This window comes from Emys orbicularis, chromosome 1, assembly GCF_028017835.1.
Source record: "Emys orbicularis isolate rEmyOrb1 chromosome 1, rEmyOrb1.hap1, whole genome shotgun sequence".
Taxonomy (NCBI): domain Eukaryota; kingdom Metazoa; phylum Chordata; order Testudines; family Emydidae; genus Emys; species Emys orbicularis.
In genome coordinates this window covers 127647767-127672520 of record NC_088683.1, presented here as the reverse complement: position 1 = coordinate 127672520, position 24754 = coordinate 127647767, and the positions used below count along the sequence as shown (strand labels likewise).

The 24754-nt window shown below is 39.8% G+C and overlaps 2 protein-coding genes across 5 annotated transcripts in view; one reads left to right on the top strand and one right to left on the bottom strand.

Annotated features, from left to right (window-relative positions):
• The window catches only part of KRAS (KRAS proto-oncogene, GTPase), a 37763-nt gene extending 23916 nt beyond the window's left edge, over nt 1–13847 (top strand). The window contains exon 4 of one of the 2 annotated variants that reach the window (XM_065398612.1): nt 10242–13847. In XM_065398612.1, the coding sequence (XP_065254684.1) occupies nt 10242–10358 (117 nt within the window). In that variant the 3' untranslated portion in view covers nt 10359–13847. Of the gene's footprint in view, nt 1–2459; nt 2580–10241 lie in introns of those variants that run through there. The other variant, XM_065398604.1, reaches the window with a different exon arrangement.
• A 1186-nt stretch (nt 13848–15033) lies between these two features.
• Nucleotides 15034–21253, bottom strand: ETFRF1 (electron transfer flavoprotein regulatory factor 1). Of its 3 annotated transcripts, none has more exons than XM_065410144.1 (3): nt 21240–21253; nt 15913–16005; nt 15034–15815 (listed from the first exon to the last, which is right to left on the bottom strand). In XM_065410144.1, exons 2-3 carry the CDS (start codon nt 15955–15957, stop codon nt 15594–15596), a joined length of 267 nt encoding a protein of 88 aa, XP_065266216.1. In that variant the 5' UTR covers nt 15958–16005; nt 21240–21253; the 3' UTR covers nt 15034–15593. The 3 variants fall into 3 exon arrangements, with proteins under 3 accessions (XP_065266216.1, XP_065266207.1, XP_065266224.1); XM_065410135.1 differs by lacking the exon at nt 21240–21253 and adding an exon at nt 19831–19913; XM_065410152.1 differs by lacking the exon at nt 21240–21253 and adding an exon at nt 19728–19802.
• Between the last annotated feature and the right edge of the window lie 3501 nt (nt 21254–24754).

Below are 24754 nucleotides of genomic sequence, written 5' to 3'. Positions count from 1 at the left end.
CCCACCTCCCAGGAAAACATGAAAATATGAGCTTTACTTGGCTTACATTTTTTGTAAATGTTCTTCTACAAACTACTAGATGTTTAAATATAAGAATTGTCAGGCCATCAGTATTTTGTGGATATGAATTTAAGCTCCCCGTCTTCTGAAGAGGGTAGATTTTATTTCTTGAGCTTAATTTTATTTTATTTATCCATAAACAAACAAACAAAAGTACAGTGTGTTTCATCTTCAGAATCAGATGGCTGCTGTGCAGGGAAACCTTCAGATAGCAAACTCTGACTTTTGAATGATTAATTTAAAATATGATCTCCTGTGGCATCGTATATAGCAAATTAGAGTTAATAGCAATATCAGTAAATATTAGATGATTTATTTTTGTTTCCTGGGATTCTCTGCTGATCTCAGTTGCACAGTGCATAGATATGCTTTTAGACAATTTAATAATTCTTACATAAAGGTTGTAAAAATATAATTATAAAAATTATTGGGGCAGACTGTGTGCATTAGCCAAGGTAGATTGAAGTTGAGGTAAACCGGTATAATGTGTTCTTCTCAACTCAAGTTAAACCTGTTTACGGAAAGCAGAGGCCCCGATCCTTGGAGCTGGAAGAGCTGTGCTCAGCGCAGGACCTGAGGAGGTAGGTAGAGCTGCAGCTGATTGGCTCTGCCAAATTTAAAGGCTCACCCAAAAAGGCTGGCTCCAGGAGAGGGTAAACAAAAAGGTGGCTTACCTGTTTGTTTACCCAGTCCTGGGGCCAGACATTTTGGGCTTCAATGCAACTTAAAACAGTCCCGTAGATTTCAGTGGGCCTTTAAGTTTGGCAGAGCCAATCACCCGCAGTTCTCTGAAATAGCCATTTGCCAATTTTCGGTTGCTGATACACCTTTCTGTCTTTCAACTGGTTAGTTATCTCAGGTTTTCTCCCAGTTTTTCTTTTATTGCTGAAGAGATGGTATATTCTCACAATGTCCTAAACACAGAGCTGTGAGAGAGAATGGGTGGGTGCTATAGAGTTGTCTATTGTGGCTGTGCTACTCAAATTGCCCTCATGATAGGGGATTCCTTTTCTGGCTGATGTGGCCAGCTTTACAGCCTCTGCACCACCATGTTGCAAAGGTACCAGAGCAATTGCCTGGATCTGGCTCAGACAGTGTAGACTAGAGCCACTTTTTGTGGTAACTTATGAACTTTTCATCCTACAATCTGTAACAGAACTTGCTATTTCTCTACTTTGGAGAAATAACTTATGAGCGATAATATGCATGTTATTTCTGGTGTGGTGTAAATTGTTGACTCATTATTTTAGAAACAGAACATTTAATTCAAGGCACATTATTTTAAAGGGAGACTCTATGTATTTCATCCAAATATATTCTTCTGATAAAATTAGGGCTAACAGTACTTGTACCTTGGCTGACAAATGAGTTCCATTTTTAAAAAACAAAAACAAAAAACGCACCAAACCCCTCCCCATAACAACCAACCTGTGGTCACTTTAAAAATTGAACAATACAGCATTGAGTTAAATACTGCCCATATGAGTAGATGTTTCTTTGTATCTGTTCTTGAAATATGTCGCATAACCTTCCCTGATGTAAAGCTCTCATGTAGAGATCTACATGAGGGCAAATCTTGCTGCTTTAAAGAAGAGTAGACAGTAGCTTACGCACCCACTTGACCAAAGAATGCAAAGGCCCCAAATTAGAGGTGTAGATCTGCCTGCCTAAATAATTCCAAAAGATTGGAATAGGTGACTGAGGAACCTTAAATAAAAACATGCTCCCTTCTTAGTTCCAAAGCTACTGTACTTACATTGTGCATTAAAACATTCACAATCCTAATATGATATGCAACTTTATCTGAGCAATAAATAATGTTGATAACACCCTCATCCCCCCCACAAATTGGTCCACATCCTGTTTTGGCAAATTTCTATCTTCCTACAAAAATGTTGAAGGGCTTTAAGCACAATGCAGCATAGTGGCTTTGCATCACCCAGATCTTACTCCTTGATTTTAAGTCTGCCTCTAACTTGTTCATGTTAGTTATAATAACAGTTATCAAGCCAAACTTACCTCTCTCTAAAGATGTTTTTAAAAATGCATAAATGACAAATGTTTTCCCTAGCAAAATTGGGTACAGAAATAAGTCTTAAAACTAACCTTGAAAACAACACAGGGATAACTCCAGTAGAAAGCATCAATTAAAGAACATGGAGCCATGGAATCTATCTGTGACAGTGTAGACATGGTGCTCCTCCTTTCCTCTGATAGGCAGGCTCTTGCTTTCTGTCTGCAGACTGAATATGAACACAGCCCTTAGAATTACTTGTGCTCCATATACCTACATTTCTCAAGTAAAGCTCATACTTTCAGTGTTTTTTCTGTGATGGGTGTCCCAGTACATCATCTCTGTCAATAAAGCAGATTTTAAGGAGTTGTGTTTTACAATGCAGAGAGTGGAGGATGCTTTTTATACATTGGTGCGAGAGATTCGACAGTACAGAGTGAAAAAAATCAGCAAAGAAGAAAAGACTCCAGGGTGCGTGAAAATTAAAAAATGTCTTGTAATGTAACAGGGTAAGTTTTGTAATAGGGTAAGTTTTGCAAATTAATTTTGGGCAGAAAAGCTGATAATCAGTTTCACGTAAATCAGATATCTTATGGCTTCTCAGTAGTAATTATATAATTTCAAAATATTAATAAGTACAAAATTAATCAAACTTCTATTTTCCTTTATTAACGTTTAGTTTTGAGATTTAGTTTCCTAGCAATAGAGTATTTTTTAAACAATAACTTAGCAGCTATTGGTCTGTTCTGTTTTGTGATTTTTGACAAATGGATAGGAGGAGATCCATACTCTGAGTGACCTTGGGCAAGCTACTTAATCTCCGTGCTTCCGTTGTCTGTAAAATGGGTATCATGATATGTGCCAACTTCATAGGGAGTGTTCTGAGGAAAAATTTGTACATTCCACAGTAGTGAAGGCCAGGGATAGATCTTCAAATTGCTTTACAAATTGCTGATTCTCTCTCTTCATCTGTCTACATTTTCAGATGTAGAAACTGAAGTTAAATGCTTTGCTCAGTGTGACAGACAGATAGTATCTACATGGGAATTAGAACACAGGAGTTCTTGGGTCCCAAGCCTGTCCTCAGAGCATCTTCTCCTGCCTCACTCTCTGAGGTGAAATAAATCACTTTATCACTTCAGGAAATGCATCTGAATTCTTTCCTCCCTTGTGCCAGTTGTAATACCATCAGACAACGGATTAGGATGGGAGAGAGGGAAGGATGATTTTTATCTTTTAAATATCTTTGTTGTAAAAGGGAAGAGAAAAAACTTGTCTAAAGAAATAAGAGAAAATACAAATGTAAGTACAATATATAGCTGTATTAATCATATCATAAAACAGTGTTTAATATTTTCTGGTTTATGTTGCAAAAACTAAGAACCAAAGCAAAAGGGGAAGAGAGAAAGCTATGAGAAATGAAGGAAAGATAACATTCAAGACATAGCATGTCATCAAGAAGTAATGCATTCAGTCTGTTTCTAGCACTGTTTCACCAGACTCTCAAAAGAGCTCCCTGTACACATTTCCATTCCATTAGTTCTGTTGCTCTGGGTGCAGCAGTGCAGATCTTGGGTTATTCCTCCTCACTCACTTGACAGGCCGGATGATGACCACTCGCTGTCCACTCTCTAGAACCCCACCTTTGTCTTTGCCAGTTTGATTCTTGTCTCACTCAGAGCAACATGCATGAAGGTAGTGGAGTTGGACTGTCATTTGTGTTCTAAGCCGTGAAAGCTAAGGAGAAAGAGAAACTCCACCTCAACTGTGGCTCTTGGCAGTTGTGCTTTGCCATTGGGATCATGAGCATTTTATCTTATCCGAGGAGGGAAAAAATTCCACAATCTCATTGGAGTGAGTTTAGTGGTTGAAGTGATGTCTATGAAAGAAAAACCAAGCTGCACAGAGGTTCTCTCCAAAATATTGGCATAATGAGACAGTGGCTGAGGGTAGTTCGTCTGGCTGTGACTGACAAAGCCAGCCCATCCAGTTCATATACAGGGGAAAGAAGTCCTCCCTTGGATAGCCACGGACTTAGGTGGAAGTAGTACTTGAAGACTTCCTGAGGAAAGGGATGTCAGTGAGTTCCCCAGTTCCTTTTCCTCTGGCCTGTAAAGTGTTTGAATTTAAATCTTACTGGGGGACTTTGAACTCCTCCCAGGAGTTCCTATAAAGGCTTTGAGAAAGGTTCCCGAAGGGTCAATACTGGTCTCTTAGTAAAAGTCTCTTCATTGCTTGGCACTGTCCTTTCCCAAACTTCTATAAATGCTTTGGTGAGTCACTGTTCAGAGAAGGGAGAAGTGTCTTATGACTTAGTGTCTGAGTTGACCCCCAGCACCTGCTAAGGAATAAAGTCTTTAAAGAGGATTGAAAATAACATGGTTGTGTGGTTTTATTCATTTTGTTCAGGATTCCCTTCTAGTCCATCCATCAGTCTAGCAGATCATGCAGAGCACCTTCATCACTCCACACACCCAGATTTTTGCTAAATCTGCACAGGCCATATATGCTCCCAGAAGATTTGAGGGATAAATGACTCTCCTCACCTAGACTGGATTCTGCAATTATGCCTTGCTCAAAAAAGATATGTCATTTATGGAGTATATTGGCTTAAAGGTTTTCTTTGTATTGAATTTGGAGTTTACTGCTAGAAAGTTCCACACAGACTTGTTTCCAGATGAGTTATTTGCTAGCTGTTGGCATTACAATATGAGGTTTTCTATTCTTCCCTTCTCAGGAAAGTTTTAGAAATATCGATAAAGATGTGCCGCTGCAGCGCGTCTGGTGAAGACGCGCTCTGCCAACGGGAGAGCGCTCTCCCATCAGCATAAAAAACTTGCGTCCACAAGCGGCAGAAGCTATGTCAGCGGGAGACGTTCTTATATCAGTGTAACTTATGCCATTTGGGAGGGGGTGTAATATTCACACCTTTTGAGTGACATAAATTTTGCTGACATAGGCTTAGTCCCTTTAGCTGAGAATAGCCTGAATGCTGTTCCTCAGGAGTCCCTTAGATATTCCACTAATGTCATCTGCTCCTCCCTAGTGGCTCACTGGGCATTATGGATTTAGCCATGATGTGGGACAATAGCTTATCCGAGCTCTGTACGATAGCTGTTCACTTCAAACTGGATAGACTTTCCCCCCCTTTTTAAAAGAAACTCATTCAGTTGTATTTCCCTAAGCCTTTTCTTCAAGGAAAAGTAGTCACGCCTTTTCACTTAGGATACAGGAGAGAGAGACGCTGGAGATTACTTCCTAAGTATAAGCTTAGTTCTGGTATTTTGGAAAGGGGCAGCTTTCTTTTGTGCATGTACCTGGAAGTAGACCCAAGTCTTCATTCTGACCCCCAAGCAAAGATTTTGGGCTGTGTTGACCTTTTCTCTCTGTGGACTTGCTTGGGAAAGAGAGGCTGGAATCTCGTTTTCTTTGTGTGCTTCCCACTGAGAATCTCCTCAGACTCTTAGATCCATTTCTATGCGTCTCGAGGGTATCCTTTCTCTCTTCACTTGCTTCCCAGAATAGTAGTCTTCCCCCAGATCAGGAGAAACCTTTTGACAAATTTCTGGACACCTGGTTCCATCCTCCCTAATGCTTAGTCAGAATATAAATTGCCTGAGAGGCAAGCCTGTTTGGTTTGAGGAGCTCCTAGGATGCCAGCTCAGTTCAGGGAAACATGATCATTAAGTGAAAATAAGTTCCACGTATATGCCCTTGAGGTGTGATCAGTCATGTTAGCAATCTTAGCATTTAGAAGGCTAATCTGGAGAAAACGTGCTCATAAAGTCTGATGGCACATCACTAGCTGAATACCTGATTCATCATGGTGGCACAAATAACCCACCCTGCTAAGGAGTCTGCCCTTTCTTAGGGTATGTCTACACGTCAAAAAAGCTCCCTCCCTCCCCCGGCCAGAGAGTCTCAGAGCCTGGCTCTACAGACTCTTGCTATGGCACTAAAAATAGCTATGTTGACATTTGGGCTCAGGCTTTCAAGGGGTGGTGGGTTTCAGCCTACACAGCTGTTTTTAGTGCTGTAGCCAAAGCCCTGAGAGCCCAGAACTGTAGACCCAGACTGAGACTTGCTGCTGAGTGTGGGGGTTATGTTTTGTTTTTTGCTGTATAGACATACCTTTATTCTCCTCTCAGTAAGACTCCACTTGTTCTGGGACAGCTTAACTGTACAGCAGACCGGCTAAGCAGATCCAAGGAGAATGGTCCCCTTTCAGCAGATATCCAGAACCTTGGGAAAACTCACAATAGAACTGTTTGCAACTAAATGCAGTGTCAAGTGCTTTCTTTCTTGTCAGCCAACCAAGCCCAGCAATGTTGGTCCAGAATACATTTGTTATTTCATTAAACTTGTCCTGGTGTATGTATTTCCCACTCTTGGTCATCATGGGACACTTTAAAAAAAGAAAAAGAAAAAAGATTTTAAAAAAATCATGATGGTTCTGGATTAGCTAGCTTGGGGAAGCTTGGTATGCCTACCTGCTGATGCTCTCCTGAAGGATAAAATTCCTTTGGTGTTATGCCATAAAGCAGGAGACACCTACGTGCATCTGGCTGACTTTGCCTGTGACAGATGAACAAAATGTTTTAACTAATGTAAAAACTACAAAGGATACATTACTTGAAAATGTTAGTCAGTAGCATTATTTTACAGTTGATTGCTTATCTGAGCATAAAGTTAACTGTAAATTAGGTAGTGAGATGACACAGTGATGGTCTTATTAAAAATGCAAATATAGAAGCTATGTTTCAACTTAATCTTTTAAGGGGTTCATTAATTGTTTTCAGGCTGTAAACAAAGTTATTTTATGGCCTTCCCACCCAACTCCAAAGGTGTGCAAATTTGCAAGCCAAAAATGATGGTGTGGTAATTGTGTCCCCCTCCCATGTTGGAAGTATACACTACAATTAGACCCTTCTTTTTGTACTACAAGTTGATTTATGTCCTCTTTAAAAAACAAACAAACAAACCCTCCCCCACCCCCCCAAACCAAAGTTTGTGGTAGAATCCAGTTGATAGGAGCATTTTGACATAGAGCTACTTAACAGTTCAACTACTTTAAGTCTTAAACAATGTCTAAATATTGTCATTTTCTTAGTATGAATGCAGGATAGAAGCTGATTTATGATCCTACGCTGGGCTCTGATTGTGAATTAAGTTGTCTCCCTTCTGGAGCATGGCCAGTAGGAAGCCTTCCAGACACTGACTGTTTTTAATTTTAAAATATGACTTAAGCTGAATAGAGCACTAAATGAATTTTCTCACGGCTGAACTGAATAAGGTGACTGCTGCTTAGTGGTATATCTATCAAAAACACTTCTAGACTATCATCTTATTGTATGGTTAAAACACTGTTGTATTTTGCATATATACTTTTTAGACCAGGGTCCTGGATGATGCTGTGTGGCAGAATTCTAACAGATTGCTGAATTTCTGTACAAATCCTTCCCAGTGTTGAAATCTTTAGAGATGATTTTTTTGTAATACTTCTTTAAAGTCAATGTTTCATTAAAACACAGTAAGCTAAATAAAGTAAAACTATATACTGAAGGTGACTGAAGAAAAGGCAGCAATATCTAATGCCACCTCTAAGACACAGGTTAGGGAGAGAATTCCAAAACCCAGTACACAGAGAGATTTCAGTAGGAGGCCATAGAGGCTGTGTGATTTGTGGAAATAGTTGCACACTTCCATATGCAATATTCTGTTAGCCAGACTTAGTACTATCAAATGATTTGGGGCTCCTCCTTAGCTGTTCTTGTGACATTGTCAAGTGTATCCATGTTGCATATGTAGAACCTGAAATTTCTCACACATTAAAGGGTAGACGTATGTGCAAATGCCTGATTTTAATTCATAAGTTTTGCCAGCACATTTGAGGAGGTCTGCTTAGAAAGTGGCTTAGTGTCACTGACTCTTTATTCGAGGAGTGTTGAGTAAAGCAGGACTTTGGATAACTTTCCCATTCAACTCTAGGACAGTGTGCTGCAACCCAAATTTTGAAATAATGTTCCTTATCTGCAGGTAACCAAAATAAGTATCTGGGGTTAAATGAAAGGTAAAATAAGGCCTCAAGTTAATTTTGAATTTAAGGTTCTTTATTTTATTTTCACCTTTAAAAGATTCTTGAACTGAGTCTTGATACAATGTGCCCAATTATCAGCCAGTAGGTGCATTAAAGAGCATTTACAGCAGAACCAAAACCAGTAGAATGCAAATATTCTCTGAACCGTTTAAGATTTGATCTGCAAAACAAAGGATTCAATACTGTAAGCTGAAATGCCATACTTAAGTCTCCCCCTAGTGTACAGGTTTTGTAATACACACTATATAAAATTATCCTGTTTTGCAATACCTGCAGTAGGCACAGTAGAATGAATTTCAGCCTTAACTGTGAATCTCTTTACTTTCTTTGAGGTTAAGGTCCTTAATATTGTTTGAATATCGCTTTTTATGGGTTAATTTCTGTGCATTTATTTTAACAGTAGCTTAAAAGAAAGTGGGTGGAATCTTTTTGTGGAAGTTTCAGTGTTCTGTTACACCTTGCATTTAGCACTTTTCATCTGAGACTCTTAGACCATTCTACAAATGTTAATGACTTCCTCTGTGAGGAAGATGGTATTCCTTACGTTTTACTGATGGGGGAAACTGAGGCACTGAGTGGTCATCTTGCTTAGGCTCATGGGTGCAGTTTGTGGGAAAACGGCATGTAGAGCTCTTGATGCCAATCTTGTACTCTAACCATGAGACTTTGGCCCTTTGCAGCAAACTGTAATACATTTTTTTGCTCTGTTGGTTAATGGAGACTTAATACTGCAGTATGTGTTTTAAAATTGCATATCCAGTTACAGCACCACTGTATCTTATCTAGATACAGGTTATTTCCCTTGATACAGTTTATTATGGATTCATATTGTGCCATTATTCTGACTATCTTTCAGAGTTGTAAGTCAGATATTAACATTGGACCGAGTTTTACAGCAGAACAGTACTAATTCTCACTAATTAATGAGATTGTTTGATTTCTAATTTTTTAAAAAGTGAACAAACATTTAAAAAAACAGGGTACTGCATGACACAATATACTATGTTCACTTTATTTTGACCATTACAGTTTATTTTGTATTTCGAATAGTTCATGGTGTACTAGTAAATGTACTTAAGTATGCTGAAACATTATTAGAGCACTCTGCTGTGAAAACCCTGAGAGGTAGGGAGAAATGGCCAATGTTTGTGTGAATTGGTAAAGTACAGACTGGCTAGGATTTTATTCTAGTTAACGATCCTCTCATAGAAGTATGCAGGGACTGAAGCTGTTTTGATGTATTGTAAATGCACATTTGTTTGAAGGAACTATTTGCTTTTAGATATAGATCTCTTTAAATGGCGTATCCTTCAAACTTTCTCTATAGCTAAATCTACTCAAACATATACACTACTATATTTGAATAAAACTGTGTAATTAAGCACAGTAACTATTTTTAAGGGGCCCAGTCTACTCCTATTGGTATCAATGGGAGGGCTTTTAGCTGTTGCCCTTTTCAGCTGTTGTGTGTGGAGGAACTTACAGTGTGCATGTTGCCCTTTATTTGCGGCTTGCAATTTAGGATGTAAGGGTCTGTAGCTGATGATAAAGAACTTCTTTCAGCTCCAGTGGTAGTAGTCTTTGTTTTTACCTGTAGGGCTCAATTTCGGGACCCACTTCTGCAGGTGTGTGGCTTATTACTCTGGTAAAGCAGTATTTTATGTCCACTTCGTACATGTGAAATTCATAAAGAACAATGCAGTGGAGAATTGGGCCTCACTTTCTTGTGTAGCAAATGAAAATGTGTATCTTAAAAAAACCACACTAACCTGGCAACTTCCAAAAATGAAAAGGTTTCCAAAACCAATGAAGATTGCTGAGTGACAATGTATGTGCTTGTTGTTATATTTATAGAACCCAAACACCTAAAAGCACAGAAATTAATAATTAAATAAATCGACACTGTTTATTTAAAAAAAAGCATACTTCATCACAACACCCAATATACATGTTCTTACTAAACTGCAACATTAATAAGAACCTGCAGTGTTCAGATGAAAACAAACACTATCCAAATGAGTACATAAATCATGTTAATTTGGTCTTATAGCCACATATGTTTCTTTTCAGGGTGTCGATGATGCCTTCTACACGTTAGTTCGAGAAATCCGAAAACATAAAGAGAAGATGAGCAAAGATGGTAAAAAGAAGAAAAAGAAGACAAAGACAAAGTGTATAATTATGTAAATACAATTTATCCTTTATTCTTAAGGCATACTTAAGAAAGTGATTTTTTGTACATTACACTAAATTATTAGCATTTGATTTAGCATTACTTAATTTTCTTTCTGCTTCATGAACCTGAATGCTTGTTTAAATGACAGTGGAAGCTTTATTCCTCTTAAGTGCCAGTATTCCTTGAGTGTTGGTTCTTGAACTAGCAATGCCCGTGGAAGAGAAAAAAAAAAAAAAAAAACCCTGAGAATTTTCTTAGGATTTTTTGGTGCATGCAAAGCTGCTAACTTCCTATTTTTCTTACCAATTGTGAACTTTAGTTCTGTGTGCAAACAAAATAATGAAAGTGCTCCACAGGCTCTTATATCGTTACTGTGGTTTTTTATCTGGTTGAATAAAAGGACTAGTTAGCATAAGAAATTTTTATTTCCGACTTGTTTTCTTTTATTCTAGACTGACTGCAATATTGAGAGACCAGAAGCCTTTATAGTCTTCCTATAGATTCTGCTTCTAGGCATCTAGTCTTGTAGCATTTCAGATCAACTTCAATGAATGTAAAGATATAACTTTCACAAAGTTTTTCACTGCAATTTGTCATGGTCACTCCTTAAATACTATATTTTTTCTATAAAAAAAGAAAAATTAAAAAAAGACAATAGTGCACATCTGGCAATGGAAAAAGTAAAAGTTCTAATTAAATTGATTTGCTATTGTAATGCTTTGCTTAAGACTTTCACTAACTTTTTGTGTCAGGAGACCCAGGGTTAAATCCTGGCTCCACTGAAGTAACTGGCAAACTTCAAAGTAGCTTCAGTAGGGTCAAGATTTCTCCCTCAGCGTCACTACTAAGAAATACTGGAAAGCCTTAACAAATGAGTAATTCAGACACTTACAAAAGTTAATTCATATGTTGATTCAGAGTTTAATCCTAAAAATGAGGTCAGGACCTCTACCTTTATAGATGTCAGAACCATTTTTTCAAGAGTGGCATTAAATATTTCCAAATGCCCATTTTGTGTATAATAGGGGAGGCATTTTAAAGTCCAGTAACCTCTTTAGATTCAGTAATGGCACTTGAATTCAGCTGCTTCATACAGATTAGTTGGAAATCCACTATGCCATAAATATGGGGATGATGGAGAATTTGCACAAACATTCAGTAGGCATAGCTGATATTATGGTTTCCAGAGCTAATGTTGTTTTGTGTTCTGCTGTGATTCTTGTGAAATACTAATTTTGTTTCACAGATTATATGGTTGTTTAGTGGAATAAAATGTCAAGATTGTTACACATCGAAACCAGGTTTTCAGTGTTGTTGTTCCCAGAGTGATTTTTTCTTGTGATTTTTCTGATTGGAGTTAATCCATTATTTTGAAGAAGCTTTCATTTGCAGTATAGCAATAGTTTGGTTAATCTGCATCAAAGTGAGAGCCAGCTATCTCGTGTTGCCAACTCTTGTGATTTTCATCGTGAATTTAGTAAATTTGATGTTTTTCTTAAGGCCCCCACTCCTGGAGTTGAGTTGAGTTTACATGAGAATCTCAGCTTGCTTTTCTAATGTTTCTAGCCCTCATAGTTGCAGGGAAGAGCTTGAAAATGTGACTCAACTGTATGCTAAATGATTGAACAGCAGAAGGCAAATAATACACAACGTGTATTGGTCTTTAAAACCTTGTGATTTGTTGGGGCATGATTCGTGAATTTTCAGTGGTCATGATAGGCAAAACTGCTATTCCCAAGTTATCCTGAAACTTTTAAACAGAGTTTGCACACTTAGTTTTTCACAGAATAGGATTTTCATGTAGCAGCGTAACTTAAAACGCATGTTCAATATCAAAGGTACTACATGTGCAAGATGACCTCTTATTTCTACACGGGGAGCAGTAGTAGCCATATTTGAAGGAGAGCTGCAATGGTGGCTAGGGGTGTAGTAAACATACTACCTGTATTTCTGCATGACCCTTACATTTTGTGTGGCTGGGAAAGCATTTCTGAAATTTTTAAAAAATTCTTTCCCAAGCTGCAGGGTATACTTCATACATATGGCCAAAAAGAAAAAAAAAATACTGAAAGATGGTGGTGGGAGAACATAATGTTACATCCTAATTTAGGACCAATAGGAAGCGGGAACAAATCCCGGTAGATGTTGTAAACATCTAATGTTTTATTTGCAACTTCTAAGTTTAAAACATCTTGAGGTTGAGATTTTGTTGGTTAATTGCATATTTTTAGACACCACTATCAATGTATTGGAAGAACGTAGCAGAAGTGGATAGTGTAACTTGAACAAACAAGAAATAAAATCTTAAGACTTATGACTTTTTGTAACTGAGTCACACTGCATGCAAATTTAGGGCTCGTTTAGACACAGTTTTTATCAATTTAACTAAATTGGTAGAAAAACTGATTTAGCTAAAATTGGTGCAGCTTTCAAATGTGGATGCAATTATCAGTATAAAAGTATTTATACCAAGATAGCTTATTTTAATAAATTTAATCTGTAAACTACCAATTCATGTGACTAGATATTAAAACTGTTTAGACCAGCCTTTATGATCTAACTTTCACAAAATACGCTCATCCTTGTCACTGTTGTGCAGTTTTGTCTTAATATTTGTGGAGACTTGGTGAGGCATGTTGAATTGCAGCTTGCACAAGTTGATCTAATAATTATTCTGCCTTTCCCTATTTGAAATGCTTTCCAAGAACATATCCAGATTGCTATCTTTTTCTGATAGTAAATATTAAATGAACATGTGAAGTCACTTACTACATTAATACATTAGATTTCCAATGCCTGATAGTAGCTTTATGTAACTTTTGGTAAACACCTTTTAAAAAAAAAAAAAGTCATCAGTTGAATAAAATTTCAGTTTTAAGTTTTTTTGATTCTTTTAACCTATACAGTTGTCCTAAAATCTTGGTTGGCTGAGATTATTTAAAAAAAAATTCACCATATAAAATGCTATTACTGTAATAGTTCCTACATAAACTTCCATTCTTTTGTCAGTACTATCAAGCAATACAACAATTTCCTTCTAAGGCCATCAAGATGTGGCTCTTTTTGTAAAGTCTACATAAAGCTACATAGGCAGTAATCTTTCCTAACATTTCCTACTAATTCCACTGTCTTGTGTTTTCATGTTGAAAATACTTCTGCTTTTTCCTCTTGAGTGCCAACTTCTTACTAGAACAATTTCTTAATGTAATATGTTTACCTGGAATGTATTTTAACTATTTTTGTATAGTGTAAACTGAAACATGCACATTTTGTACATTGTGCTTTTTTTGATGTGGAATATATGCAGTGTGATCCAGTTTTCCCATCATTTGGTTGCGTGACCTATGAATATTGGTCATACCAGACATTAAATTAAAAGAATGACCACTGTTTAAACTTTTTAATGTTTTATAGGAGCATGTGCTGTGAGGTGATCTGAAATTTGTCATTTTTTGTCAAATTGTACTGCTCCTATTTATTGTAATGTAATAAAAATAGTTATTGTGAACTTTTGTTAATATTTAATTTGTTGCTCCTTCCAATAAATGTAATGCTAATCTTTATAATTAGTTAAGTACCCCATGAACTTCATTTATTTGGCAGCCCCTCTTAATTTCTCTTGCTGTTTTGATTACCAACCACACTGCAGTCATCTTTGCCCATCAACTTTTGTGCAAACCCCCTACCCCCCTATTTACGGTCATATACTCCCTCTTTTTACAGGAGGACTCTCCTTTGTGAAAGCTGTAATGAATAAATTTGGGCAAAACGTTCTAGGACACTGGTCCAGGTCTTTGTTGTTCATGTATTACTATAACACCCTATTTTCAGTTGCTTGTAACTTTGCCAAACTTGAATAGTTTGGGCTGAAATTTTCCATGCTGGGTGCCTCCTGCTGCTGCTGCTTATTATCTTTAGCCAAAATGGTTCAGGTGTTTGAGCATGAAGCTAAGGAAAAATACATTGTTTTGCCCAAGTTTAAAAATTTCTGGCAACCTTTTCTCTGAACAATATTAGTGACCCTGTGCTTTGGAGCAGGGACTAGAAATTTGGCTGAGGTGGTCTCTGCCAGAGGTGCTCGTTTTGCTACTATCCCTATGAAAATCTGCCCAAATGTGGCCAGATTCTAAGCCTTTGGAAAAAAATTACAATTCACACATGCACAGACTTGCTAGAGCTTTGTGGCTATATTCCCTGAAGATTCTGTCCACACTTGGTGTGCTCCAACCTGTGGCTGGGCAGGACTTCCCCTGCAATTGGATTTCTAGGCTGTTGCTAGCTTGGCACCAGAACTGAGAGCATGAAGCCCCTTTTCTGTGCTCTCAATGTTGCCTGGTCACTGAGGAGGGAGTTGCCTGATTCAAATGCAGAGGAGACCAGAGTCAGATCTGGGAGGGGCAGAGTACCTTTGGACAGGGAGACTGGGAGTGCAGGAGGGAAGATGAGACAGGGAATTGGAGGGGATGTTGAGGGGGAAAGACTGGGCCTGGTTGGACAAGGAGACTGGCGTTGGGGAGTGAAATGAGGAGTAGGAGGCCTGGAAATGAAAATTCACCCCCCAGAGATGTTCCAAGATGATCTTCTTTCACAGACTGGACTCCTTCCTAGTCTGCATCCAGCAATCACTCACCCCCCCATAGTTACTGTCCTTTGTTCCAGTTTCTTTCAGTGCAAATATTTGTAATAAAAATATACACTGATTTCAATTACAACACAGAATACAATAGATATGAAAATGTAGAAAAACATCCAAAATAATAAATCTCAATTGGTATTCTATTTTCAACAGTGTGATTAAAAATGCGATTGATTTTTGAGTTAATCAATGAGTTAACTGCAATTAATCAACAGCTTTTTTCATTATATATATTAGAGCTATCTGATCTGCATTCAGTTTTAAATTCATCTGTTCAGTGAAGAAAACGAAGTGAAGAACCAAATTAGGTTAACTTTCTGTCAGAGCATTTTTGCGCATCAAGCTTCAGTTCAGGATAGATCAGAATGGCGGACAAAACCTCTAAGCTACGAGTATAAGATCATATCTGTATGCCACAGAACTTTATATTCAAATAATTAAAATAGCCACTTGAAATGTAGTAATGTAGCCACTGACATGGTGATCAAATATGTCCTTTGGTTTGGAAATATTTAAGTCTCATTGCCTTTAACATAACCATTCTTCTTTATTCATTCATCCTAGCCACTAACCTGCATTGTTACAAGCGCAGGGTCAACAATATTGCACATCACTTATTCTTATTGTCATCCTCATAGTAGCGCTGTTTCATAGCCCTGTACTTTCTGAGATAATACAAGGCCTCTAGCTCTTTTATAACAAATTCTCCACGACTAATTAGTTGCTTAATTTTTTCTGGATCTTTCACATCCTTATTTTTTAGGAAAGCTGCCTTCAAACGGCTTCTAAAGTAGTCTGCTCCTTTGGGATATTCCCTTCCAAGGTACAGCAGCTTTAAAAACAAAAACATATTTTAGAACTTAGCAATACGTGGCAAAAATGTTTTTATCTAGTTAAGCAAAAGTGCTAATTGCATTCAAGACACTTACATTTTTGTAAAGATTCAGCACTTCACCTCTTAAAGGATTGGCCATTTTTCATATTTCACTGAACATAGCCACTTAATTCTTGTGATTATTTACCTGAAGAATAATCAGTTTGATATTAGCCACATACTGAACTAACAAGTGACTGCACTTTAACCATTTATGGTATGATATTACTTACACTAATGCCCAAAATACCTGTTGAATTAGTTTTCCTTAACTTTTGCTTTCCTGAATTAGCAGAAGTGCACTTACAATTTAATGAAGACAGATCTTATTTTAAGCAAAGTTGCAATCAATTCTGAAAATAAATAATAATTCAATGTATATTCCCTAGTTCCAGAATGTGAGCTTGCTAGCTTCCAACATTAGCGTTTTTTATAATTCCCTGTGTTAATATCTAGTTTATACTGCAAGTAGGCAATGTACCCTCGGCCTCAATTATATTGTTAATCTTTCAAGTACCTTGGCCCTGACAATTCTGAGATGAAGCAAAATTGGCTTGTTTTGCATCTGGAAGTAAGGTATTGTTACTATCAAAACCAAGCAATTGAGATTCAAAAGTGGAAACAACTGAAATAGAAGTCACTATGGAAAAGTTCTAAGTTCTTTTATACTCTGCTTTTCCTTAGTTTCTAGTCACAGCTGATCTGGTATTTGTGATTAGAAAGTAACTGAACATGAGATCAGCAAGCTTTATGTTCTGAGTTTAACTCTTGTAACAAGACTGCACTTGAATCCTAGAAAGATTTGTATGAAGAGTAGAGACCCAAGGAAAGGACAGATTTCAAGCAGTCATTTTGCAGCCCTCATTACTAAATGTTTTCAGCAACTACTGAGCTGTATGGGGGCAGATCCAACACAGCCACCTTATGAGTATTCAAGAAATAAATGATTGCAGGATTCATTTTCCTATGCTTGACTTTATCCTCACACACAGACTGTCTCATCAAATATTATCACTCCATGTATTAGTTATAAGCCTATTTTATTATGAAGTGGAAGCTGGAGGATTTACCTTGTTGGGCTCAAAGTCTGTACAATTACTTTCAACCCAAAGATTCTGGAAAGTTCAGTAAAATGCCTGGGGCTCCTAGGTGCTACAGTACTACTAATGAAGGAATTATTTTCAAAGATAAATTTCAGAAGTTTCAAGTAATGCTTCTTTTAAAAAGTTAGTCCTCTGAGCATAAGTGCCTTTCACATGTTGAAGAATAAAAGATATTTGAAAAATATCACTGTGTACAGTACATTTTCTCATTCTGTTTTTTTCCTCTGAGATGTGGATGTTGAGCTACATGCTGAAACCCAAGCTCCATATTTGGCTTGAAAGAATATTCAGACTCAACATCCCTTCCCACCAAGCAGGGCTTGAGAGAACTGCAGTGTGGGGTTCAGACTTAATTCAGATCCCATAACAACGTTGCTAAAGCATTTAAAAAAAAGTCAGATCATTCAGAATATTTCTAATGTAATAAACAGGAAAAAAAGTGAGAATTGAATCAGTGTACATCCTAAAAGCACTAAGTTGCCTAAACTACTTGTTTTATATCATCTTTAAATTCCAAATCCTAGCACTATAAAGTTATTTATTAAATGTTGCTTCTAAACCTCTGGCTGTAACCTGACTGACAAGGCCATCGCAACTAAAGAGAAGCATCAGTGTTGACTCCTTCAGGTGTTATCAGTGTTAAAACATGTGGCAGCAGAATGACATTACCATAAAGGAATTGTTTTCACTGCTTAACACAGGGGTGAACAAGCTTTTTGGCCCAAAGGCCACATCTGGGTGGGGAAATTGTATGCAGAACCATGAATGCAGGGCTGGTGTAGGGGTTGAGGTGCGGGAGGGGGTGCGTTGTGCAGGAAGGGGCTCAGGGCAAGGGATTGGGGTGCAGGAGGGGTGCATCAGGGGTTTGGGGTGCAGGAGGCAGTGCGGAGCACGGGCAGGGGCTCGGGTTGCAGAAGGGGTGTGGGTTGTAGAAGGGGTGTGGCAGGGGGCTCATAGTAATCTTTCAAAGTCAATGATCCATTGTAAACTTTTGAAAGAACAACCATAAAATATTGTTCAGAATTACAAACATTTCAGAGTTACAAACGAGGTGTTCGTAACTGAGGTTCTACTGTACCCTTAGTAACTTGGCACTACGTGAATGTAGACAGTGTTGTGACCATGAGTAGGCCTCACTGATGTTAAGGACTGAACTGATTAGATGGGGCAATTAATGTAGTAGGTCTACCTTGAACTCCTGAACTTCTTTAAAAAGATAGTAGAAGGAGGTACCATTTTAATAGCATCACTGCTTTAATGCAGAAAGTCAAGGTGGGAGGCCTTCCCCTAGATAAACTATTTCACATGACATAGAAAAAAAAATCCTAACTAGCACTATTTGGTCCCTGTGATGGCAGTCTCTGCAGAGGGGCTAACTGACAGGGAGAATGAATTACCCTCTTCTCAACTGAGCTAGTGCCTCCATGATGAAGTTGAAGCCCATTGGTGGGGTGTTTGCATTGCTGCTGCCTCTCTACCTTTTCTGTGGAGAGAGGATTTTAGTCTCCTCAGCTGTCAGGCACCTTTCACAAGCAATCTAATCACCATAAAAAAACAAACATTAACACTGGAGAGGGGGGAGGGGATAATATGTTGACAATTTTTATACTTAAAGTATGATATAACAAGTGGTGTGTGTGTGAAATATAAACCCACATACTTCAAGGAACCCCGGCGGTTCCACCAATACAAGGGATGACAATACCCCAGTGAGCCCATTCTGAGTCTCAGCTCAATCCTTTGTTTTTACTGAGGAGGTAGATAAGCAGAGTTTGTGACACTCTGAGGGCCACTTTTGTTTGAAAAGGGAGTCTCTGCCTATTCCATTGCCCTGCTGGCTCATAAGAAAAACATGCATAGGCAGAATTGATAAACACACATTAAAAAAATATTTTGAGCCTTTAGCAGATCACATTTCCCAGCTTTTCTTCACAAACAAGGGCTAGATAGAAACGTCTCTTCTCCCCCCCCCCGACCCAAACAAAACTGAGATTCTCACATAATCACATGGTTTCAGGAGCTGGAGCTTTAAGGCATCCCTAAAAGTGTTTGAGACTGAAAATAAAATCACAAGAGTTGGCAACACCATGGATATCTGTGATGAGAACCTTGGGGCTGGCTATAAACTCTTGGATTGGATTATCAGCATGGGGGTGGGGGCAGCACAGGGCTGTGTGTGGGTTTGGATTGCTACCCCAATATCAGCAGCAATACAGTCATTTAAAGGTATGTCTACACAGCACACTGAGCCCAGGATTCACTCAGGTTTGAGCCTACGCCCTGCTTCTTTCAATGTGCAAGTCAGTCTGATTTGGGTCAGCAAGTACTCAGGCCCCAGCCCTAAGATCCCATTCAGGGGGAGTGGACTCAAAGCCCAAGTCCTACTCAGCCTCTGGTCCAAGACCTGTAAATTTGCAGTGTGGACGCAGGTCAAGCTGCAGATCCAAGTCAGAAGGTCTGTGCAGGGCAGTATGGACGTGTTAGCTGGGGTAGGGGACCCAGGTCGAGCAACTGTAAGGCCAGGTTTACAGTGCAGTGGGGACGCCCAAGCGCTGGCTCGGAACCAGCCCAGACCCCACAGAAAGAGCCGAGTTCACAGTGCAGCGCAGACATTGCCCGGGAGCCCCCCACTCCCTTGCCTGGCCTAGGGGGCCCCTGGGGATGACGGGGCGCTGCTCAGTGCAGCATCCACAAGCCCCCTCCCAAGCGTGGGGCAGGGCGCTGCTCCCCTGGCTGCCCCCCCCGGGGTGGTGCGGGGTTAAGGCACCTGGGGGCTGGGACTCAGTCTTGGCGTCAGGGCAGCGCCCATCCCCGCCGCACGGGCTCCACCCGGGTCTCGGAGAGAGGAGGGGAAGGGGGGGGGTCTGTACCTCACCACTTGCCCTGCCGCAAAGCCAGCCGCACACGCTTTACGGCACCTTCTGCCGGCCGTAAAGCGCCACCGATCCCGCCCCAGCTTAGCAACCCCTCCCGCAGAGTGAGAAAGACACGAGCGAGCCACCTCCCCGGGGCGGCCGCTTGAGTTAAGCGTGTGGAAGTCTACTGCGGCTGCGCGAGGGTGGGGGGAGGGGAGAGGGTTGTTAGGGAGTCCGGAGCGGCTGCGCGAGAGCTCCACGTGGGTGGGGCTAGTCGTCTAGGTAACGAAGGGGAGGGAGTGGTAAACAGCGCCTCGCGCCGGGCTGGGGGGGACGCGTCGAGATGGTGAGAGCGGGGCGGGGGGGCGACCCCAGGAAGGGCCCGGCCCTGGGGTTGTTTGGGGGGTGGGCGGGGACTGGGGTTCGGCGTCCCCCGGCTCAGCGCCCCGTTCCCATCCGCTCCGAGCCCCGGGGTGCGCGGGGGTTTCAGCCCCCTCCCCGCCCGCTAGCCTCTGAGCCTTTAGCATCGCGGCTTCCGCCTCTCACCCAGCCCGGCGGGGGCCCCGGCGCCTGCCCCTGCCAGTTGCACACAGGAGATGAACAGTGACAAGGGAAGCGAGCTGGTTTGCTTTAGTCTCTTCCAGGGGCGCTGGAACAATTTGTGTCGTGGGGGTGCTGAGAGCCATTGAACCAAACTGTAAACCCCTGTATAGAATGGAAACCCCTTCAAGCCACCCACAGCATCCCTAGTTCCAGCACCTACTATCCCTTTCCATTACGTTGAGGGTAAGGGTTACTGGGACAGTCGGAGGGTTAAACAAAAACAATCAGGTAAACAGGAGGGAGGTGAGTGCCAGTAATCACGGAACAGGTAGAAGGCACTAGGCAGAGAGGCCATTCAAATGTCTCCCACAAGAGGGCATTTCAGCCTTCTGCAGCCCCAGCCAGTTCTGCTGGGACTGCCAACAAAAGTGCCCATCTAGTACTGATTATGGTGGTGGTTTTTTGCAATGTGGACCTTTATCCCCTAGGAACTGGACTGAGACCACCAAAGCATTTCACACAGGCCACTAAATTGGAAATCCTACTCAGTTATTGCCAATCTGGGCTTGATTTAAAAAGGTAATCTGGAGGAGACAGGCACTTTGGGCCAGATCCTCAAAAGTATTTAGGCTCCCCAAATCAATGGAAGTTAGGAGCTTAAGTATCATTGAGTATCTGAGCCTTTATTCCTCCCTGATGAATCCATTTTTTTATGTTGTAGGAAATCCCTGGGATATTTTAGCATGAAACTCAGCTTTCATTCCCCTAAACTTCACCTTCACACCTTACCAAAACCATTCCACCACAATAGACAGCTTCTTCCACTCCCCTAGAGGAACCCTTTATTCCTTCCCCAGGTATCCATTTCTGCCCATCTTTACCTCCGTGTTCTCTTGCTTCTCCACTCCACTGGCTGCCTCTACAGTCCACTTCAATATTCTCTGTAAATTTTCAAAATAATGCATTAAAAATGTAGCCAATCAATGTCCATACATATTAACTAGCTATCTCCTACACATTGCACTGAAAAAGTAACCATTTGGTACATGATACAGTGTCCTGTAGGGATTGAGTGTTGGGATACTTTAGTTTCTATTCTTTGCTCTGACTTCTTCTTAGCGTATGTGCAACGTGCTTCAGGTGGCATGTGACCAGGATTCATCACCGAATTTGATCTGCTGGTTGGATCATTAGTTTCCCTGGCCTGGGCCGGGTACTGATGGGGAGTGCAACGTGAACGGTGATCCATATAACTCCTTGTGTTACTTTTGGAAAAGTCCCTTAGTGTCTTTATGCTTCAGTTTCTCCATATAAAAAAAGGGATCAATGATACCCATTTCTGTATAGTAATTGATAATAATTGTAAGATTATATGTACTACAAACCGGTGAAAGCAGGAAGCAAGGAGTTCAGACATTTTTACCTAAAACGTACTAGTCTCTGATGATGTGAATTGACTTTTAATGGAGAAATTAGAATGGATGTGCTCCCCCAGCCTTAACTACAGTATATTGCTATGAAATGTGGCGGTGGTCTGTTAATACCAATAAAAGCAATGAAATTGTGTAATACTGGTGGTTCTCCCTTTCCCCAGTATTAAAGCTCATTGGCTATTCCCCTTCCCTCATATTAAAGTTTTTTCATATTATCTGTTATCAATGGCTAAACTTTGAATTGAAATATACTTACCTATCTGATTTTAATTTACTTAGTAGCTGCATTTCTTAATTATTCCTTATAATTTGTTTAGGTACTATAATCTCTGACTCTCTCTCTCTCTCTCTTCTTTTTCTCTGAACTTTTAGGGTCCAAAAAAGAAAAAAAAGGTAGGTAGGTAGATATATAGATATATCAGATAGATGTAGATATAACTGCAAAGATACAATCTTGCTCAGACACAGTTTGTTGGACTCAGTAGTGTTCATTTACATAGTTGGAAATAACATTCTCCTCACTTAGGAAATTACAGGGTGAAATTCTATGGATTGTGTTACAGAATCATAGAACTGTAGACCTTGAGAGGCCATCAAGTTTAGGCCCCTGCACGGAGGCAAGACCAATTAAATCTAAACAAGTGTTTGTCCAACTTGTTCTTAAAAATCTCCAATGCTGGGGATTCCACAGTCTCCCTTAGAAGCCTATTTGAGAGCTTAACTACCCTTATAATTAAAAAGTTTTTCCTAATATCTAACGTAAATCTCCCTTGCTGCAGTTTAAGGCCATTACTTCTTGTCCTATGTACAGTGGACATGGAGAACAATTGAGCACCATCCTCTTTATCACCCCTCAACATGTTTGAAGAGTGTTATCAGGTCCTGTCCCCCCCAGTCTTTCTTTTCTCAAGACTAAACATGAACAGTTTTTTTTAACCTTTCCTTAGAAGTCAGGATTTTAAAACCTTTTATCATTTTTGTAGCTCTCCTCTGGACTCTCTCCAATTTTTTTCATCTTACAGTGTAGTGCCCAAAACTGGACACTGTACTCCAGCTAAGGTCTCACCAGAGCTGAGTAGAGAGGAACAGGTTTCAGAGTAGCAGCCGTGTTAGTCTGTATCCGCAAAAAGAACAGGAGTACTTGTGGCACCTTAGAGACTAACAAATTTATTAGAGCATAAGCTTTCGTGGGCTACAGCCCACTTCTTCGGATGCATATAGAGTGAAACATATATTGAGGAGATATATATACACACATACAGAGAGCATGAACAGGTGGGAGTTGTCTTACCAACTCTGAGAGGCCAATTAAGTAAGAGAAAAAAACTTTTGAAGTGATCATCAAGATAGCTCAGTACAGACAGTTTGATAAGAAGTGTGAGAATACTTACAAGGGGAGATAGATTCAATGTTTGTAATGGCTCAGCCATTCCCAGTCCTTATTCAATCCTGAGTTAATTGTATCTAGTTTGCATATCAATTCCAGCTCAGCAGTCTCTCGTTGGAGTCTATTTTTGAAGTTTTTCTGTTGTAAGATAGCCACCCGCAGGTCTGTCATTGAATGGCCAGACAGGTTAAAGTGTTCTCCCACTGGTTTTTGAGTATTATGATTCCTGATGTCAGATTTGTGTCCATTAATTCTTTTGCGTAGAGACTGTCCGGTTTGGCCAATGTACATGGCAGAGGAGCATTGCTGGCACATGATGGCATATATCACATTGGTAGATGTGCAGGTGAACGAGCCCCTGATGGTATGGGTGATGTGATTACAAACATTGAATCTATCTCCCCTTGTAAGTATTCTCACACTTCTTATCAAACTGTCTGTACTGAGCTATCTTGATGATCACTTCAAAAGTTTTTTTCTCTTACTTAATTGGCCTCTCAGAGTTGGTAAGACAACTCCCACCTGTTCATGCTCTCTGTATGTGTGTATATATATCTCCTCAACATATGTTTCACTCTATATGCATCCGAAGAAGTGGGCTGTAGCCCATGAAAGCTTATGCTCTAATAAATTTGTTAGTCTCTAAGGTGCCACAAGTACTCCTGTTCTTTTTTTAGAGAGGAACAGTTACCTCCCTTGTCTGACATACAACATTTCTGTTAATACATCCCAAAACAGTAGCCTTTTTTTTGCATCTGCACCACATTGTTGACTCATATTCAATTTGTGAACCACTATAACCCCCAGATCCTTTTCAGCAGTACTAGCCATCTGCTCTCTCTTTTGTAGTTATGCATTTGATTTTTCCTTCCTCAGAGAAGGACTTTGCACTTGTCTTTATTGAATTTCACCTTGTTGATTTCAACCTCTAATTTTATCAAGATCGTTTTGTTTTCTAATCCTGTCTTCTGAAGTGCTTGCAATGACTCCCAGCTTGGTGTCATCTGCAGATTTCATATGCACACTTTCCACTCCATTATCCAAATCATTAATGAAAATATTGACTAGTACCGGACCCAGAACTGAACTCTTATGCAGAAGGTCAGACTAGATGACTCACAGTCCCTTCTGGAGTTAATCTGCAAAATAGTATTACGGTTTTGCAGGTTTTGGCTGGGACGGGGGAGAGGGAGGAGGAGGTTAAAATATGCTGTTGGGTCAAATTTGGTGCAAAAGTTAGATTTTGAAAAAATGAGACAAAAAATTCCATTTTTAAAAATTCCAGTATAGTTTTTAAAATTTACAAAAAACAAACATGTTCTCCTGTAGCATTTTGGTAGGTCACACATTGCAACACTGGACTAAGGCAGGAGAATCTGAAAAGAAAATTGATTAGAATATGATTGTAAACAAGTGAAACTGACTAGTCTGTTTTCATCTTCCATTCTGAGAGATAGAGAGAAAAGTCAACAAATGACATATGGTAAAAAGTAAGTTAGATATCTAAAAACTTTTCAGCTTTAATATCCTAAGGCCTCATCCTGGAGTCAAACTCACGAGCATACCTTTCATGTCT

What these genes read in the sequence shown, in the direction of transcription:
- ETFRF1 (XM_065410144.1), bottom strand. Translation starts at nt 15,957, where the DNA reads ATGGCCAATCCTTTAAGAGGTGAAGTGCTGAATCTTTACAAAAAT. An exon ending in TGCTGAATCTTTACAAAAAT is followed by an intron (nt 15,816 to 15,912) that starts GTAAGTGTCTTG and finishes TTGTTTTTAAAG; the next exon opens with CTGCTGTACCTTGGAAGGGA.